Source organism: Saimiri boliviensis, chromosome 17 (assembly GCF_048565385.1).
Source record: "Saimiri boliviensis isolate mSaiBol1 chromosome 17, mSaiBol1.pri, whole genome shotgun sequence".
In the NCBI taxonomy this organism is placed as follows: domain Eukaryota; kingdom Metazoa; phylum Chordata; class Mammalia; order Primates; family Cebidae; genus Saimiri; species Saimiri boliviensis.
The window spans coordinates 51,828,857-51,849,291 of NC_133465.1; the positions used below are offsets into that span (position 1 = coordinate 51,828,857).

Sequence of the window (20,435 nt, forward strand, 5' to 3'; positions counted from 1 at the left end):
ATTTAAGTGCAGCCCCTTGTCCCTTCAAAAGGGAGGAGGAGATGGCTTATGATGTAGATCCCTCTTTAGCAGGTGCTGTCCTTACCTGGTTCCATCTCTAACCACACCAACCCCACACAAAGGCTGTGTCCCTTACCTGTTCATCCAGCCCCAGCTCTGGCGTGGAACAACGGGTATCCTCACTGGCTAAGTGTCTCGGAGTGTCCCGAGCCATAGGCGTGAGGGGTGCAGAGTGCAGTTCCGGGCTAATGGGGCTCCTAGGGGACTGGCCATGGGTGTATTCCAACAAAGAGTGGCTACTGCTGACATCAGGGGAGGCAGGCTGGGGGGTGGAGGGGTTGGCACTGCCCAGCTGGGGCGTTGTCCGGCCGTCTGATGACCTGTAGGACCTATACACCAAGGAATGCAAATCTGAGTGCCTGGGAAATATGTTTGTTTATGGGGGTAGAGGGCATGAAAAAAGCATCCCTACTGAAGGGGCTGATGTGAATGAAGACTAACAGATTTTCCTTAGGATCCAGCAATTCCATTCTTCCCACTACTCTCTGGAGGGGTAGGTATAAAACTTCCACCATCCCAAGAAAAAACCATGGCTGAACAATGCCAAGGAGAGTCCCTATCAAAGTGCCTACTGAATTCAGGAGGTTAGGGAGATTAGCAGACTTTGAAAACTGTAGTCAAAGAAAAAAAAGTAAAAATAAGAGCCCCTAAAACTTTCTACTTGAGAATCCCGAGGGTTTCTGCCACTGTTAACAATAAATGGAGATTGGGTAGTGATGGACCTAAGGGGGACAGTTCCTTCAAGTGGCATCACAAAGCCACTGCCCACTGTCCAAAGGAAGGTTAACTTGTAGTGGGGCCTTCCAAGCTCCCCTGGTTGAATTACCATGACCCCCCAACTGGCACACATCACGGGAATTTATCAGAATTGAACGGTGACTCCTCAGCAAGGATCTAGCACTTGGCTCCTTATACCTCCACTAGTTCCAACAAACACCAAGGAACTTCTGAGCACTTTCCCGCTGCCAGTAGATGAATATGATGACCAACCAAGAGACAGCAGCAATTCCACAGACTCAGGTAGGGCCCGAACTCCCTGTCTACCCTCACTCCACAGGCCCTGGGGACCCATGCCTGCCCCATCACCTGCTGCCTCGCCGCTGGGGTGGCACACTTGTGGTCCACAGCCACCGTGCCCTCTCCATCTCCTCACATTTGGCATGTAGGGCGGCGAAGGCTGCGTCGGACAGGTCCTCAATCTGCAACAGAGAAGCTTTATCAATCCCCTCTTTTCTCCTAGAGTTAAGAACCAGTCCCACCCCATTCTAGGCTCTTCCCAGTCACGACAGGAATACAAGGAGCTTGCACTTGACACCCAAAGGTCTTGAGACCATCTGGGGGGGCGGGGGAGGAGTGTGTGTGCGCGCGTGTACACGTGTGTTCTTCTAAGAGAAGGACCATGCCATTACCTCCTCATTCTCCTCATCAGCACTCCCCTTCAGAGACTGAAGATCAACCTCCCGCCAGCTGCAAAACCAAGAACGGACAATCATGAAATAGCAAGCAGGCTGCAACCCAGGGCAGGGTCAAAGTGTCCATGCAAGGATGAGAATCCTGCACCTGCATGACACTGCTCTCTGCTGGGCAGGCTCTGCCCTACCACAGCTGTCTCCTTACCCCTGAAGGCCTGTGAAATTAGCCACCTACTCAAATACCTGTGAAGGCCAGAAGTTAGAGAAGTGGCCTGGGGTGGGCTGAGGCTGAGACACTGTGACAAACTCAAGAAAAGAAACCTGTTTAAAGGGGACCACCACTGTTCAGGACCAGCTGATTGCTCCCATATGGAAATGCATATCCAGGGCTGCCTCATTTTCTGTTTGGCAGTAAAAGCTGGAAACACAGTTTTATATGAAATCCTGCTTTGATGTTGACAACAAATTCAGTATTATAAAACATACTGTATGTGTTGACAAAACTGTCCCTAGACCAGTAAGTCAGTAGCCTACCAGGTTGTGACTGCTGGTTCGTTTGGTGTATACCTATAATGGAATGAGAGAGAACTATATACAGAAATAATTTCGCTCTTATCAGATAAAGAATTTCTTTCTTTCTTTCTTTTTTTTTTTTTTTGAGATGGAGTTTCGCTCTTGTTAACCAGGCTGGAGTGCAATGGCGCGATCTCGGCTCACCGCAACCTCCGTCTCCTGGGTTCAAGCAATTCTCCTGCCTCAGCCTCCCGAGTAGCTGGGACTACAGGCGTGTGCCACCATGCCCAGCTAATTTTTGTATTTTTAGTAGAGACGGGGTTTCACCATGTTGACCAGGATGGTCTCGATCTCTTGACCTCATGATCCACCCGTCTCAGCCTCCCAAAGTGCTGGGATTATAGGCGTGAGCCACCGCGCCCGGCAGAATTTCTTTTAATGAGAAGAGAGAACAAAAGACTAGGGCTCTAAGCCTGGTCAGAAGAGAAGAGGGAAAAGGCAATAACAGGAAGAATGGGGAGAGGAGCCAACTATTCCAAGCTTCTACCTGGGAGTAAGGATTTCCTTGTATTGCAGTTTCTCTACGCGGGTTGTTGCAGCAACAGACATTGGGATGACAATGTTGTTAATATCGAATGAGCTCTCTCCCCTTCTCCTCCTTACTGGCTGCTGCTGTAAGATAAAAGTTAAGTTTAAAAGGGAGGCACAATTTTATAGACATCAAATCATTCATCCAAGACATAAAGCAAGATCACCAGTAACAAGGCATCTGGGTCCTTGGGTTAAAGCTGAGTGACCAGGCCAGGCGCGGTGGCTCACGCCTATAATCCCAGCACTTTGGGAGTCCGAGGCGGGTGGATCACGAGGTCAAGAGATCGAGACCATCCTGGTCAACAAGGTGAAACCCCGTGTCTACTAAAAATACAATGAATTAGCTGGGCATAGTGGCACATGCCTGTAATCCCAGCTACTCAGGAGGCTGAGGCAGGAGAATTGCTTGAAACCAGGAGGCAGAGGTTGCGGTGAGTCAACATCGTGCCACTGCACTCCAGCCTGGGTAACAAGAGTAAAACTCCGTCTCAAAAAAAAAAAAGCTGAGTGACCACAGCAGCTGCTCCCACCTAGGAGTCAGACTACAACAGCAAAAACCTCACAGAGAAATACTAGGAAGTTGTGAGGAGTTATTCCCATTCATAAGTCCCACCGGTCACCCTCTTCCTTCATGGACTCGTGTAAAGAGATTGGTTAAATTTCATAGGGTTGGGTACCTGGGATCTTAACTGTTGGGGTTCCTACTCCATATAGACCTCTATTAACCCCCTCTACTTTAAAAATCCTAGTTTCCCTCCTTTATCCCCATTTATGACTCAGACTCATAGTGGCCCTCCCCTAAAAGCAGTGCTTGAAATCTTATCCTGAAAGATGTCCAAAGGATAGGCCCATCTCAATAAATCATCTAACCTTTGTTGTCATGAATGCACCTGCTTGAATATCTGAACTCTTCAGCTAAATGTGCACCCACCATCTGCTGAGTCTTTAAGTGATTTCCCCTCTTTGGAATTATTCTTGGGGATAGAGCTGAGAGCTTTCTAGCTGTATCAAAGGAGATGGAGGGAAACTGAAGAGGAGAACCTGACTATACCTCACACTCCTGGAGAAAGGATATTTGCTTCTATAGGAAGTTGAGAAGACCAAACTCTTAGAAAAATAAGACTTCCAAGGATCCAGTATCAGAGGGAGAGGCAGGCCTCTACAGTAGTTGGGAGACCACTGAAGTAAATGGCTTAGTCTCTTAGATGGAAGAAAAAGGCTAACTGCTGCTGCCCAGATAGCTAATATCCTATCCTGTTGGAGTCTGACTCCTAAGTGTGAGCAGCTGCTATGGTCACTACTCAGCTTCAACCCAATGACCCAGATGCCTGGTTATTGGTGATCCTGCTTTAAGTCACAGCAACTGAGCTGTGAGAGGCCAGAGGGAAACAGTGGGATAACAAACACGTTCCCATGGCAACAAACAGCTGAAAAACACCTAAGAGGCTGCATTTACACCTAAACCACCAAGTGTGGTTAGCCCACAGGGAAGGGGTTAGTGGAGGAAGGAGTCCCCTACAACTAACCACTCTATCCTCTGTTCCTGAAGGGTGAGATACCATTTATTCCTCCTTATCATCTTAGGACATTCTCAGAGAATGTTAAAAGTCAGTGTTTCCTGGGCCAGAGTTTCAGCCACTGTCATTTATAACTGCAGATGACCATTTCAATTTCTTTCTCTATCAAATCAGATGACTGTCAATGACCTCAGAAATTTACTTAACCAAAATGGTTGAACAGACTTTTGGGGATCTTGGCTGTCTTGAGTTCTGTGGCTGAGGGTTAGCGATCTCATACTCAAAAGGTCTCTGCCACTGCCACAGTTCTGCTGAAATTATACATCCCACTACAAGAACTGCATCTTAAGAAAGCCTTAAGAGAGAGAGCCTTCCCAGTATCTTGCTCAACAATAAATGAAACTGCTGGCACAAACAGGTATATACTTTCCCTGAATCTTCTTGGGCTTGTTAGTACCTTCAAGAAAGAGACTAGAGCAAGTTGTGGGATGGTTCAATGGGCCCTGTAACTTAATCTCCACCTAGACACCCACCGCCCCCCATTCTGTCAGCTACTCTTTTGGTCTAAATCAACTACTCTCCTCCTATTTAGAGCCTGAGGTAGAGAGCAGGTGATGAGAATCAAACTGGTTCCCAAACTTGCCTGTGTATCAGAAGCAAGATTAAGAGTATTTAAAAAAAAAAAAAAAAAAAAAAAAAAAGGGTTCTAGGACGCCCACCCTCTTTTATAAAATCAAAATCTTTTGTTTGTTTGTTTAATAGTTGAGGTCTCACTACGTTGCCCAGGCTGGACTCAAACTCCTGGGCTGAAGAGATCTTCCTGAGTAGCTGAGGCTATAGGCCTGCACTCTCACACCCAGCAACAGATCAGATCTTTAGAAGTGTGTGTTTGACTGGTTTTATTTATTTATTTATTTATTTTTTTGAGACGGAGTTTCATTCTTGTTGCCCAGGCTGGAGTGCAATGGCGCGATCTCGGCTCACCACAACCTCCGCCTCCTGGGTTCAGGCAATTCTCCTGCCTCAGCCTCCTAAGTAGCTGGGATTATAGGCAAGCGCCACCACGCCCAGCTAGTTTTTTGTATTTTTAGTAGAGACGGGGTTTCACCATGTTGACCAGGATGGTCTCGATCTCTCGACCTCGTGATCCGCCCGCCTCGGCCTCCCAAAGTGCTGGGATTACAGGCTTGAGCCACCGCGCCCGGCCCGGTTTTATTTTTTTAAAACTGATGAGGGGATTCTGATGCAGCTACAGGCTTGTGGGAAGCACTGACACAAACACTCCCTCTCCTCCTGTACTGTTTCTCCAGTGTCCTCTGGCTTCTTTACTTGATTTTAAGGACAGCTGGCCCTCTGTATCCATTGGTTCTATTTTTTTTTTAAACTGCTGAGGGGATTCTGATGCAGCTATAGGCTTGTGGGAAGCACTGACACAAACACTCCCTCTTCTCCTCTACCATTTCTCCAGTGTCCTCTGGCTTCCTTACTTGATTTTAAGGAGAGTTGGCCCTCGGTATCCACTGGTTCAACCAATTATAGATTGAAAATATTTGGGGGAAAAAATTTTGTCTGTACTGAACATGTACAGATTTTTCTTGTCATTATTCCCTGAACAATACAGCATAGCAACTATTTATATAGCACATACACTATATTAGGTATTGTCAGTAATCTGGAGATGATTTAAAGTACATGGGACTTAAAGCATATGCATAGGGTATATGCAAATACTATCCCACTTTATATTAGGGATGTTGAGCAACTATAGATTTTTGCTATCTATGGGAGGTCCTGGAACCAATCTCCACCACAGATACTGATAGCCTGCTGTATTTGGCCTATCTTCTTTCTTTCTTTTTTTTTTTTTTGAGACAGAGTCTCGATGCAATGCCCAGGCTAGAGTGCAATGGCATGTTCTCCACTCACTGGCCTCTGCTTCCTGGGTTCAAGTGATTCTATTGCCTCAGCCTCCTGAATAGCTAGGACTACAGGCACATGCCACCACACCCAGCAATTTCTGTATTTTTAGTAGGGACGGGGTTTCACCATATTGGCCAGGCTGGTCTCAATCTCCTGACTTCAAGTGATCCACCCACCTCAGCCTCCCAAAGTGCTGGGATTACAGGTGTGCACCACTGTGCCTGGCCTATTTTCTTTCTTTTAAATTAAATCCAGAGTCTTTTGAGAGCCTCAGGGGTTAGCATAGTGCTATACATAAGATTTTTACTCAATAAATAGTAAGTAAAAATTTCAAGTGATCCAGGCCTAAGTTATAATTCTCCAGACACAGAAATACACTGAAGTACTCACCAAGTCCTGAATCTGTGAGTTCAGATTTTCTATCAGGATTAGTTTAGACTCTCTTTTATATAACTTTGGTTATCTGAAACCCTTTGCTGCTGGATAACTGAGTATGTAAGGAATGCCACACACATATTTAGATAAAATCTGTGGGTGAAGGAGGTAAAGGAGGAGGAAAAGCAAAGAGACCATTTGGAAAAGATTGATTTGTAAGAGCAAAGAGAGAACAATGTGAATTCCTACCTGATCACAGGAGCCTAGTGAGTACATTTTGTGAGCTTAGAAGTTTCCTGATCTAGGCTCTGAAGGAACTTCCTAGCTTGCCTCTCCTATACTCACTCAGGCTTAGCCTGTGTAGTGTAATGGCAACAGAGCTGGCTCTGCAGTCAGACTGCCTGAGTCTGAATCATAATTATAACCCTCACAAGCTGCCTTGACAGTTCTCATGCATAAAAAATGAAATCCACAGTACCAACCTACATCTCAAAAGGCATTATAACACGTAACACATGTAAATCACTGAGCACTGGCATGTAGTAAGTGTTCAATAAACATTCCAGTTGTGGAGTTTTACTATCACCATTACCATCATAATAATTATTATACAAAAGAATCTTACAGTAGGTACACAGCAGCTATAGGTATATATGTTCAAGAGGGCATACTTGAGGAATTAAAATATTAGAATGAAATTAAAGGAAATGCATCTGGAATAGCTGTGCAAACTGCTTCCAGATGAAGTGTGGTAGTACTGTAAAATATGGTGTGTGCATGCCAAGTGTTCTGCCATGGAGCCTGTTGGATCTACCTGCTCTGTGTACCTAAAAAGCACGGACTCTGCCTTCTCCCTTCCCTTCCCCTCTGGTATCCTCATGCCCAATGTTTATTCTTAGTCCTCCACCTCCACTCACCCGGAGAGTAAAACCAAGGAAGTCAAACACTGCTTCCAATGCCCATGGGAATCTCCCCTCTACCCCTCCTCTCATGTTCACTTCTTGGGCCAACAGGGTTAGGGCCATGGAATTGTTGAGTCCTGTGTAAAACTTAGTCCAACAGATCTTGAATAGTCACAGGTCACCTTAAGAGTTTGTCTCTGCATCAAGCTTTCTATGGATGGCTCAGCATAAATCCATCTCTACTGTGAAAAACAACTGAAGGAAAACAACAGGAGGTCAAGTACCGTGACTTTGACTTTAAAATGGTACATACATACATACATAATGATGAGCTGAGTTCTCATAAATGCCCTGGTCTTTATAACCCACTCTCTACACTGTCCTCTGGAGCCACTTGAGTGAGTTGTGACCTGCAGAGGGGCTGTCCGACCAACCCCACACAGGTACTTACCGATGTGCTGGCTGTAACCTGTGAGCTAGAGCTAGTGGGTGCCGGGGAGTCTGATGAGGTGGAGAGCTGTCGCACCAAGGGACTGTGTGGAGGATGGTGGGTGGCTGCCAAGTAGCTCGAACTGCTCATGTCTGTGTGATGCTTCAACACTGCAGAAGTCAACAGAAAAGAGAGAAATACATGGTTATCTTAACCAACGTTACTTCTAACACAAGCCTGGAATGGCAGCAATACACACTAAAGGCAAAAAATGTTTTCTACGCCTAGAGGATAAAAAGGTGAAGCACACTAGTTGTGGGAAGTAGGGGCAAGGCAGAAGTTGCTGTAGCAGTTAAGAAGTGACCTGCATTTAGAAGCAGTAGCATCCCTCTACTCTGCCTTCCTAGAAAGTGAAGGACAAAGCTGGGGGCAATTAAGAGAAGCCTAAGCTGCCCCAGAAAGCCCTGAGCAGGAGCAGTTGCAGGTAGAGGTGCCATGGGCCTGGCCCTACCTTCACTTCTCTCAGATGAATGGTCTCGCAATCTCATTTTGCTGTGATTTGGGTCATGCACGGGTGGCGGTGGGTTGAGCAAGCGCTCTGCTTTTGGCGCTGTCACTCGCTCCACCATGGGCACGGCCCCCACATCGTCTAAGTGCTGCCTGTGGGTCCTGTCAGGCCGGGTTTGGTGATGGGACAGCTCTGAAGAGGGGAACAGAAAAAGAGCTGTGAAATATGTTCTCTCAAATATTTTGTTTGAGTTCCGAGTTCTCGAGTTCTCTCTAGGCCAATACTGTATACCCAGGGCAGCAGGACAGTCCTTCAGGACTGTAATTTCTAGTAAATAGCAGAATGGCTAGGATAGGCACAAGGAGCCCAGAACCAGAGAAACATGACACCAGGATACAGAAGACAGCCTGCACGTAGATGAACCCAACGTCATCCCATGGCTGGGTGTTCACTGAGCATTTTGGGTTTTGCCCCAAGATCCATGGTGTCTACAACAGCTCCCGAAGTCCATCTGAGAGCATCCAACACAAGCAGCAGCAGTCACTGTGAGCTGAGTTTGTATCAGTCAACTGCCTCTCCCAACCCCAATATGCATGCAAACTACACATTTGAGAATATAAAAGGAATGAAAAATCACTGACACTGGGGAACTTCCTGGCTCCCTGACACTTACTGGCTGTTGTTAGGAAGGAGCTGACCAATTTGTGCCTGTCCTTACGAGCTGGATCTGGCAGACTGCCCGGCATGGGTGATCTGTGCTTAAGCGATAACTTTTTGGGAGGTTTGATTTTGTCAAAAGGCTTGTTCTGCCACTGAGATTTCAGCATGCTCTGGAAATGCAGGCTTGTGGGAACATCTGCAAGAAACAAAATGCTACAGGTTAGTCCAAACACCTGGCCTCTCTAGTGTTCAAGACCTACACCCCACCCTTCTTTAATTTGCCCAGTGGCCTGACACTTGGCAGAGAAGTGCTGTCATATGGAAGATCTGTTTATGTGAACATTACTGAAGGTCATTCTTCTATTTGCAAGCAGGTCACTTGTGCTTTTTACTTTCAATTCCCAAGGGGAAAGACACAAAACAAAACACCTTTTTGTTTTGGTTGATGGGAGTTTTTGTTCTTGTATCCTTGTTTGTTGACTTTATTGGTTTGAAAATTAACATCCTGTTTCTATTCTAGAGATTGAAAAACATATTTAGGGCCGGGCGCGGTGGCTCAAGCCTGTAATCCCAGCACTTTGGGAGGCCGAGGCGGGTGGATCACGAGGTCGAGAGATCGAGACCATCCTGGTCAACAAGGTGAAACCCCGTCTCTACTAAAAATACAAAAAGTTAGCTGGGCATGGTGGCGCGTGCCTGTAATCCCAGCTACTTAGGAGGCTGAGGCAGGAGAATTGCCTGAGCCCAGGAGGCGGAGGTTGCGGTGAGCCGAGATCGCGCCATTGCACTCCAGCCTGGGTAACAAGAGCGAAACTCCGTCTCAAAAAAAACAAAACAAAACAAAACAAAACAAAACAAAAAAAAAAACCATATTTAAGCCTACTTCTATCAATATAGAGTTAATTAGGATGCAATTCAACAATATTCACTGTCTGTCTTATCAGGCACTGTACTGAGTACTATATCCTCTCTCCAAATAAGAACTACATACCACTCTCCTTCCTTCCACTGCTGCCCAGCCAATTCCCATCATGAGATTATTGGGGATTTTTAGCTGACTAGTTAATGTTCAATATCACAAATCAGTATCTTTTGAACTGAATTATTTTCTATGCTGTTTCTTTTTTTTTTTTTTTTTTTTTTTTTTGAGACGGAGTTTTGCTCTCGTTACCCAGGCTGGAGTGCAATGGCACGATCTCGGCTCACCGCAACCTCTGCCTCCTGGGTTCAGGCAATTCTCCTGCCTCAGCCTCCTGAGTAGCTGGGATTACAGGCATGCGCCACCACGCCCAGCTAATTTTTTGTATTTTTAGTAGAGACGGGGTTTCACCATGTTGACCAGGATGGTCTCGATCTCTTGACCTCGTGATCCACCCGCCTCGGCCTCCCAAATGCTGTTTCTTATCTTTCCATTTTCTTAGAGTTTCCTCAAGAATGTATCCTTGAGTAATTCCTTTAGGAAATGAAGTTCTAGATTTAAACCATTTTCCTCTTAAACATTTAAAGCTATTCTTCCATGTATTCTAATATCCGGTGTTGTCTAAGACGGAATCATTTTCTTTCTTACTTGGTAGCGGTTGGTTTTTGCCTTTTAAGCTTTTGCAAAAAACAACAACAAAACTTGTGGTATTACACTGACTCTATATAGATCAGCTTAGAACTTCCATCTGTTCTGCCATCAACACTGAATCTTTCAATCTACTGATGTGGTATCTCTCTTTCATTTAGGTTTGTCTTGATTTTCTCTCGGCAGTGTTCAGTAATTTTCAACATACAGGTCTTAAATCTTTGTTAAGTTTATTCCTAAGAATGAATGTTTTCTGATGGGCAGAAACGAAGAGTCTGCAGGCTCAGAAGAAGACAGGAAGATGAGGAAAAGTTTAGAACTAAGAGACTTGTTAAATGGTTTTGACCAAATACTTAGAGAAATATGGACAGTGAAAGCCAGGCTGACAAAGTCTCAGATGGAAAGATAATACCTTTTAAAATTTCCATTTCCAGTTCTTCATTATTAGTATATAGAAATACAATAAAATTGCTATATAATAACCTTGTAGCCTGTGAAATTACTTCATTATAGGCCTTCTCTTGTTTATTCAGTAGGATTTTCTACAGACTTAAGTAAATCATCTACTTTCTGATCTGCTTTATTTTATTTTTTTGAGATGGTGTCTTCTTCTTGTCACCCAGGCTGGAGTGCAATGGTGTGGTCTCGGCTCACTGCAACCTCTGCCTCCCAGGTTCAAGTGAGTCTCCTGTCTCAACCTCCTGAGTAGCTGAGAGTACAGACACTCACCACCATGCCTGGCAAATTTTTTTATTTTTAGTAGAGATGGGGTTTTACCACGTTGGCCAGGCTGGTCTCAAACTCCTGACCTTGTGATCCGCCCACCTCAGTCTCCCAAAGTGTTGGGATTACAGCCATGAGCCACCACACCCAGTTCCTATCTGTATTCTATTTTACTTCTTGCCTATTACTCTGACTAGAACCTCTGGTGATATAACTTTTATATTTTTCTTTTTATGTTTTCAATATTCTGACAGCTCACCACCATGGATACAGGTGTGAATCTGTTTTCAGGCTTCTGCAAAGCTTTCCAGGAATATTTAAATCTAAAGGCCAGCACATTTTTCCTCACTTCCCAGTTCCTCCTGCTCATCAGTAACCACCTGGGGCATGCTCAAAAGTTCCAGCCAGAGTCCCTCCCCACTGCTTCAGAATAGAATGAAACACCACTACTTGAAGGAAGAAGGCACCGGTGGGGTAAGAGGACAGGAAAGGAAAATCTAACCTAGCTATTCCAAAATGAGTCCAGATTTATCACCCAGACTGAGGTGGGCGGATCACAAGGGTCAGGAGTTTGAGACCAGCCTGGCCAACGTGGTAAAACCCCATCTCTACTAAAAATAAAAAAATTTGCCAGGCATGCTGGTGGGTATCTGTAATCTCAGCTACTCAGAAGGTTGAGACAGGAGACTCACTTGAACCTGGGAGGCCCAGGTCCTATCACTACTCCTTCTGCCCTTTAATTCTGGGTCAAAAACCTCCTCTAAACAGCTCCCACCTCACAGTAACTTACTCCTGGCATATTCTTTGGGCTGTTTTTCTATTTATTTCTCCATAGTTATCTCGTCTTTTTTCCATCTTTCAAAAATCATTACAAATTCCAGTCAATGATGGCATGTCTTCTAGAATTATTAAAAATTTATATTGCCTAATATATTTTCTAAAAGCTTATGGGGTTTTGGCTCCCAGGTAGCATAGAGGATATGCTCAATCTGAACTGGGGGTAAGAAAGCAGGGAGGAGAGGTCCAGATTAACATTACTGAACCCATTATTATTTGGCAAACACTGTGTGTTTATCAACATGTGTCTGCCACTTAATCTTCATAACGGTTCCATGAGCCAAGCACCATTATGCTTATTTTAACGATAGGAAACAGATGCAGAAAGGTACATTAACTCTGTCCAAGGTTACACAGTTAAACAAGTAACAACCAACATTCAAACTCAGGATTATACAACCCTAAATAATTCATACTCTTAGACGATATACCTTGAAGCTACTCACTGACCCAGGGGATGGAGAAGATTCTGTAGCAAAATCTGTTATTTCTCAAATTATTCCCAATAAATAGACAGACAGTACAAGATATTTTTCAAGTCAGTTCTGCAGTTTAAAAGAAATGGAGCCATGCCTGCCTATGGTACAGATGATTTCATGACACTGAATGTTAGGCCTTCTAGAACTGGAATAAAGATATTCCTGAGTGGGGGGGGAAAAAAAGGCTAATATTCTCAGGAATGATTTTTCCCAGTTGGTGAGCAGCCTCAGCTCCACAATTTCTCTAAGAATATTCTCCTGGGCTTTATGACAGTGAAACACATTAGGAAAACTATTAAAGTTTTAATGAAAACAAACATTTGCTACCTGTCCAAGTGTAAAGACACAATCTCTGAGGACACTGCTGTCTTCTCAAATGTTTTTCATCCTCATTCTTTCCCATACTTAAAAACAAACTCAGCTATACCAAATCCTAGGAAATAAAGCATTGTCTGGAAGCACTCAGCCCTGTAGAACAATCTGAAAGCTGGGCTGAGCTAGAATATATAAAAGAGACTCAAGAAAGGAGAGACAGTCACTTCCTGTCCATCCCACAACACCCCTTTGTCAGCAGAACAGTTCTCCCACTTGGCAAAGGCTGTGTATATTTTGTGTATACATGTAATGGACTCCAAAAGCACAGATTTTATTTTTTCCTTTTATTTTCCCCCATTGTTCTCCCAAACCTGAAAATGAAGCCAGGGAAAAAAACGAACAGGGACTTGAGAGAACTGGTTATAGTGAAATCAGCAATGACTAGAAATAAGTAGGCCTGGATTCAGGTCCTGGTTCTATCACTAAGTAGAAGGAGAAAGCAAGAACCAATCACTAAGCTGGGCTTTAGTTCCACCTCCTGTGAAATGAGGCAGTGGGGCTAGATTAGGGCTAGCAACATTCTAGCATACATTCTCTAACCCTCTGCTCCAAACAGCTGTCTTTCCAAGCTGTCTTTCCTGCTGACTGGAGACCTCAGATTCTTCCCAAACAATACATTAAATAACTCTAGACAGTTACTATCAATTAATTTGAGCAGGCACAAGAAAAGACATCTATTAGTTACCGCTAGATTGTATGATTGCTAGGTGACTTCAATTGAAACTCCACTCCTAAATACTTTCCCTCAACTAAATGCTCTTCAATACAAGTTGGCATATTGTAGAACCCAAGTCATGTAACACTACCTTGTGCCGTTGAGTTGACATATTAAAGCAGAATCAAGAGCAATTCCTCTTTAAACCCAGTATAAACAGTTTAAGGAACTCCAGCTGCTAAACTTTGTTAGACATTTGCGGAAAATTTAAAACAACAACAACAAAAATACAAGTTTGCTGTGTTGCCTTTTAATTGCTCGGGGAGTTAAATCTCCTGGTCAACAACAAAAAAAAAAAAAAAAGAAAAGAAAAGATCTCTCAGGAATTGCTGGTCTGAGTTCACATACTAATAGGTGATAATATCTAGGTTTTGTAAAGTTTAAAATCTGAAACAGACTGGATATGGGACCTGAAAATAAGCAAAGAATGGGACATGAAATGGAAGAGAACACTACAGGGATCCATTCAGCTAGAGGTCTTCCTATATTCCATACCCACATAGGTGCACTGCTATTTTTAGAGAAAAGGATGTAGATCCTTACCAGGAAAATAAGACGAATTACTAATGTCATCCTTAAGTTATTATCTCCTCAAACAAAATGAAAGACGAATGAGAAGACCCTGACGACTTCAGGATCACTAAGGTGTGACATTCCATGATTCACCTGGCTATCTGGCTCATTACTTTCCACCATTTTCTCAGGCGCACTTTTTAAGGGTGTTTTGTAATGCTTTTTCCTCCTGCTGGGAAGTTGCTGGGTTTGGCAAGCTCTCTCAAAATACCATAGATCTTCATGGCCAGCAGGTGGTGCTCTTATTAAGCCCCTTTTACAAAGTTAACAAGATTTTCCCCAAGGTTATATATCCTCTGCATTTCCAACTAAGGATTAAACGGACTTATTACTTGAGATGATGAAGAAAGCAAAGGCCCCCCTCCTCTTGGAATACTAACAGGTTATTATACTCTAGTCTCTCTACCTTCCACAGCCAGGCAGAGTTGGCTCTAACAGTCTCTCAATTTCTATCACCAAAACACAATGAGAGTGGTTGAGGTACAGTCAAGGTGTGAGACATAACTCCAGGATGAAGAGCAGCAGTTGGTTGTCATTCTAACAAACTACACAAACTGGATAGGAAACAGCATTAAAACTCTACTTAAAAAAAAAAAAAAAAATCTGTCATATGGGGCCAGAGAAAAGTATCACATTCAATTTCTACATTTACATTTGATATAAATGTAACTAACCATCCACAGAAATTAATGAGTCAAAATCATTTTTAACCCTGTTATGAAAAAAAAAAAAAGTTGGAAATCCTGCCACTTTTAAACATCTTCTAGAGAAGAGGTTGTAAAGGGTGGCCCAGTAGGCATATTACAACACAAGTGCTTGACCCACACAGTAGTATGCCAAGCTGCTCTTATTGTTATACTCTACAGTGATGTACAGGGAATCCCAATACTTCGGGGGGTATTATTTACAAAGAATATTATGTGAATGGTGCCCTTTGGAGTTGGCTATCTCTGCAACCATGGGAGTCTTCCAATTTCCAAATGGACTGCACTCTGAATGTGGCAGTTGTTTGGATCTAAGCAAAATTAAACTATTAGATACGGTAATCAGGTCTTCAGATCAACCCACTGAAGTGTAATTAATCCACAGGCAAATAAAATAGTTCATAGGGCCTCCATGGGTGGGTGTGTGTGTGTGTGTATTTTTTTTTCCTCCATAGTCTTTTAAGGAGAATTTAATGACCAACTTTCTCATCCAAACCCCAGGGCCATGGCTAGAAGCTCTTTGTATGTGTGTGAAACATAGAAAAATAGGATTAGAGGTAGGAAAATAAAAATCATAAAGACTAGAAAAGAAGGAGTGTTCCCTATCTTTCTTTCCATTCCCCCTCAGTGCTGCCTATAGTTGCTTGGAATGACGGTGTGGGAGGTGTAAGGTATGCCGCAGGGCAGCATTCATGTCAGATCTATGATGTAATGCAGTCAGCAGGACAAAGTGTTCAGAGGAAATGCAATCTCTTAGTAGAGCTGCTGTATGATGGAACAGGAACTGACAGACACACGGTCTGGGTATATTTGAGGGTTGGGGAGATTATCTGCAACTGTATGTGGTAATGCTGTTGACAAAAAAATGATGTTGTGTTGAGCAGGTAATATCCAATGAGCAGGCACTTGAAGTGTCAGGGCTTCCTGTCCTTCTTAAAATATGAGACTATATGATTCAACATAGTAATTCAGAGAATAACCCAACAAATGTTCCTAAGTCTTCCTGGTGGCTCTGTCTGTAGACAGAATCCCAGAAAGGGTAAAAATCTGGTTTCTCTGAATAATCTGTCTGGAAAGGAATTTGAAATACAGCAAAAGGAAGGACAGACATCAGATGATCTGGGTTTGAACTGTGAGGGCATTCAAACTCATCAGCCATTTAGTTTTAGATAAGCCACAAGCTTACCAAGCCTGTTCTTTGAGCACTAAAACTAAGTAACACCTTACAAGATTTCTGGGCAGGGCATGGTGGCTCATGCCTGTAATCCCAGCACGTTGGGAAGTCAAGGTGGGTGATCACTTGAACCCAAGAGTTTGAGACCAACATGGGCAACATGTGAAACCTCTTCTTTACTAAAAATGCAAAAAATTAGCCAGATGTGGTGCTGTGCACCTGAACTCTGGTTACTCAGGAAACTGAAGCAGAGGATCACCCGATCCTGGGAAATCCTTGCTGCAGTGAGCCAAAATCATACCACTGCATTCCAGCCTGAGTGACAGAGTGAGACTCCACCTCAAAAAAAAAAAAAACAAAAAAGATTTCTGAAAAAAGCAAATGGACAAATATGAGAAGAGTACTATAAACTGTAAAATACTATACAAATAATAACTGCAGTTGCATCAAATGCCAAGGGAAGGTAAAAGTCAGTGGCTCTGGAATCTGAAGCACAGAGGATAATGTTTTAGGGTTTTCCACTCATTGTGTTCAGGTTTATTTATTGCTCCACCAACTCCTGACTATCCATGTGTTCCAGGTTTTCTGTTTCCTTTCTCTTACAAGAAATCACATGGCAGCAGGAATAATACACAACATCCTTATCACTGTCAGAGGGGGTTTTGGTAACAAAAGCCAAAAATTCTGGTATCTACTGGATATAGGTGGCCAGAAATTCAATCATTTAAAGAACAGATACATAACAGGGGATTACAGTTAGCTAATGTTTGATCAACTGTCAATTAGAGAGATTCTCTCTAGGATAAGAGTTGGCAATGACTGTTTTTATAAATAAACTTTTGTTGGAACACAAGCAGGTCCATTTGTTCACATATTGTCCATGGCTGCTTTTGTGTGACAATGACAGGGTTGAGCAGTTGTGACATGAACCGACATCAATTACATGGCTTGAAAAGCCTAAGGTATTTACCATATGGCCCCTTGAAGAAAAAGTTCAGTCGAGGCATGGTGGCTTACACCTGTGATCCCAGCACTCTGGGAGGCCAAGATGAAGATGAGTAGATCACCTGAGTTTATGAATTTCAAAACCAGCTTGGGCAATATATAGTAAGACCCCATCTTTAAAAATTAAAAAAATTTTTTAAAAAAGCTGGTTGTGGTGGTGCATACTTGTAGTCCCAGATACTTAGGAGGCTGAGGTGGGAGGATCGCTTGAGCCCAGAAGTCAAGGCTGCAGTGAGAGTCATCATCACTCCACTGCATTCCAGCTTAGCGCACAGAGCAAGACCCTGTCTCTAAAAAATAAATTTAAAAAAGTAAGTTCATAGGCCCACTCACCTCTATGTTTTTTTCTCATACCAGCAAGTAAATCTTACATCCCATCTAATTCTTTTCATTCCTTAGACTCCTATCTCAGTTATTCTCCTATCAAAAACTTAACAGTCTATCTGAGAGGTATTATGAAGAACAGCATGGAGCCCTTATCCTAAAGAAAATTACATCTCCCCCCAACCCGAGACAGGATCTCACTACCGTTGCCCTGGCTGGAGTGCAGCAGCTCGATCATGGCTCACTGCAGTTAAGACTTCCTGGGCTCAGCAGATCCTCCCACCTCAGCATTCTGAGTAGCTGGGACGACAGGCACGTGCCAGCTACTCAGAAAATACAAAATTTAAAAACACAAAAATTAACTGGGTGTGGCTAATTTTTGTATTTTTAGTAGAGATGGTGTTTTGCCATGTTGACCAGCCTGGTCTCAAACTCCTGCCTTCAGGCCATCCACCCATCTTGGCCTCCCAAAGTGCTGGGATTACAGGTGTGAGCCACTGTGCCTGGCCCCTAAAATTTAACAGAAAGCAAATATGCAAAACAGCTGTAACATAATTCATTAACATACAGATAAAACAACACAGTAGGCTAGGTGCAGTGACTTATGCCTATAATCCCAGCACTTTAGAAGGTCGAGGTGGGCAGATCACCTGAAGTTAGGAGTTCGAGACCAGCCTGGCCAACATGGTGAAACCCCATCTCTACTAAAAATACAAAAAAATTAGCCGGGCATGGTAGCGCGCAACTGTAGCCCCAGCCACTTGGGAGGCTGAAGCAGGAGAATCACTTGAGCCCGGGAGGCAGAAGTTGCAGTGAGCCAGTATCACGTCACCGTACTCCACTCTGGGAGCGAGACTTCGTTTCCCCCCCACCCAAAAAAAAAAAAAAAAAAAAAAAAACCAAACACACACCACCAAATCAGAATGAATGATTTGAGAGGAAATTCCTACTTTCTGTAGGTTGGGAAAAGATCATGAGATTATGTGAATACTCAATGAAACCAATACAGATTATGAAAGTGCTGGCTTCTTATAGTCCATCTAGAATAGTGGTTTCAAAATGTTTTTGCTCATGCACCCCCTAATTGAAATGCAATTTAAAAAAATCAACTTCAGCCGGGCACGGTGGCTCAAGCCTGTAATCCCAGCACTTTGGGAGGCCGAGGCGGGTGGATCACGAGGTCAAGAGATCGAGACCATCCTGGTCAATATGGTGAAACCCCGTCTCTACTAAAAAAAAAAAAAATTAGCTGGGCATGGTGGCACATGCCTGTAATCCCAGCTACTCAGGAGGCTGAGGCAGGAGAATTGCCTGAACCCAGGAGGCAGAGGCTGCGGTGAGCCGAGATCGCGCCATTGCACTCCAGCCTGGGTAACAAGAGCGAAACTCCGTCTCAAAAAAAAAAAAAAAAAAAAAAAATCAACTTCAGATGGCTGTAAAGATTATATTTGCTTGAATATTACATAAGCTTCAAAAAGATTTTTATCAAAATTTTGACATGTAAATATATTTAGCTTCATTCATTGAAAAAAAAATCTTTTAAACTTATTTAGCTAATCAGACTTTATTTATTAACTCTCTTACTATTTATTCTGAGACAGATAAGGAACAGAACTGTGCAATGAGCACAAACCCATCCTAACCACTTGAATAGTTACAGGGAAGTCTCCTAGTTGCAATCTTTTAGTGGCACCCTCTGGTTTGGTAGATCTGTTGCAGTCTTTTTGCAAAATTCCAAGAGACGACTTGGTTGACAGAACTCTACTGAGTGAGATATCTCTACCTTCATTTTTTAAACGCAAAACTTTTTTTTATTTAATACCTGGGAGATTCTCCTTCAGGCGCTGAGAACTGGATTTTAAAAATCAAGTCTTTTTTATTTAACCAGTCTTGCTCTGTCACCCAGGCTGGAGTGCAGTGGCATGACCTCAGCTCACTGAGACCTCTGCCTCCCAGGTTCAAGCGATTCTCCCGCCTCAGCCTCCGAAGTAACTGGGATTACAGACATGTGCCACCATACCTGACTAATTTTTATATTTTTAGCAGAGAAAGGGTTTCACCATGTTGGCCAGGCTGGTCTTGAACTCCTGACCTCAAGTGATCTGCCTGCCTCGGCCTCCCAAAGTGATGGGATTACAGGCATGGGCCGCCACATCTGGCCTCAACATTTTTGTACTCTGGGGCAAGACCCATGGTGAGACTCAATATGGCCAAGAGAAATGCTCTACGTTTGTCAAGTGTGAGAGGTGCAGGTATGGGAAGGGAGGTGGGAAAGGAAGGCTGTAAGACACACATATTTAACAGGTAGGCAAACTTTACAAAGACAGTACAAGCTAACAATGAAGATTTGTGATTATCTACACCCTGCAAAGCGATTATGTTACCACACAAATGCCAGTATGAAGATATTCTCCTAGAACAATGCTGTCCATCGCTATTTCATATCACGGCACACAGACAAAACATTTTTGTTTTTTTGAGACAGAGTAACACCGTCTTCCAGGCTGGAGAGCAATGGCGCAATCTCAGCTCACTGCAACCTCTGCCTAAAGGGTTCAAGTGATTCTCCTGCCTCAGCCTCCCAAGTAGCTGGGATTACATGCATGAACAACCAAGACCGGCTAATTTTTTTATTTAGTAGAGACACGGGTTTCATCAGATTGGTCAGGCTTGTCTAGAATACCTGACCTCAAGTGATTCACCTGCCTTGGCCTCCCAAAGTGCTGGGATTACAGGCATGAGCAACCGTGCCCAGCCCAGACAAAATATCTTTAAAGATATACGAACGGTATTAAGGACCAGATTACTGTGACTAGAGGCAACTGAGCCCAGATCCCTCCTAGCTACTTGAGGAGTTAGAAGGAAATCTCATATTAATTTGCAATCTTTTAGTGGCACTTTTTGGTTTGGGAGATCTGTTGCAGTCTTTTTGCAAAATTCTAAGAGAAGACTTCGTTGACAGAAAATTTTACCATGAAAGTATCTGAGTTGCAACTGGACCTTCCCTGATTTTCTTTCACCTAGAGTTTTCTCCAGTTTCTTTCGTTAGACTTTCTAGTCGGGGGTCTTTC

General features: G+C 43.5%; 1 protein-coding gene and 1 long non-coding RNA gene across 11 annotated transcripts in view; both read right to left on the reverse strand.

Moving 5' to 3' along the window:
- Nucleotides 1-20,435, reverse strand: part of KANSL1 (KAT8 regulatory NSL complex subunit 1) — a 222,142-nt gene that overhangs the window by 7,287 nt on the left and 194,420 nt on the right. For 4 of the 10 annotated variants that reach the window (XM_010330269.3, XM_010330270.3, XM_010330271.3 and 1 more), the window contains 7 exons: nt 8,902-9,084; nt 8,232-8,420; nt 7,742-7,890; nt 2,533-2,657; nt 1,470-1,527; nt 1,147-1,259; nt 137-389 (listed from right to left, as the gene is read on the reverse strand). In XM_010330269.3, coding sequence (XP_010328571.1) covers nt 137-389; nt 1,147-1,259; nt 1,470-1,527; nt 2,533-2,657; nt 7,742-7,890; nt 8,232-8,420; nt 8,902-9,084 — 1,070 coding nt within the window. The remainder of the gene's footprint in view (nt 1-136; nt 390-1,146; nt 1,260-1,469; nt 1,528-2,532; nt 2,658-7,741; nt 7,891-8,231; nt 8,421-8,901; nt 9,085-20,435) is intronic. The other 6 variants (XM_003942421.4, XM_074388789.1, XM_074388791.1 and 3 more) reach the window with 3 other exon arrangements.
- Nucleotides 11,979-20,433, reverse strand: LOC141581881 (uncharacterized). The gene is made up of 2 exons (XR_012514683.1): nt 20,127-20,433; nt 11,979-18,513 (listed from the first exon to the last, which is right to left on the reverse strand). It is a non-coding gene; the product is annotated as an uncharacterized LOC141581881 (long non-coding RNA).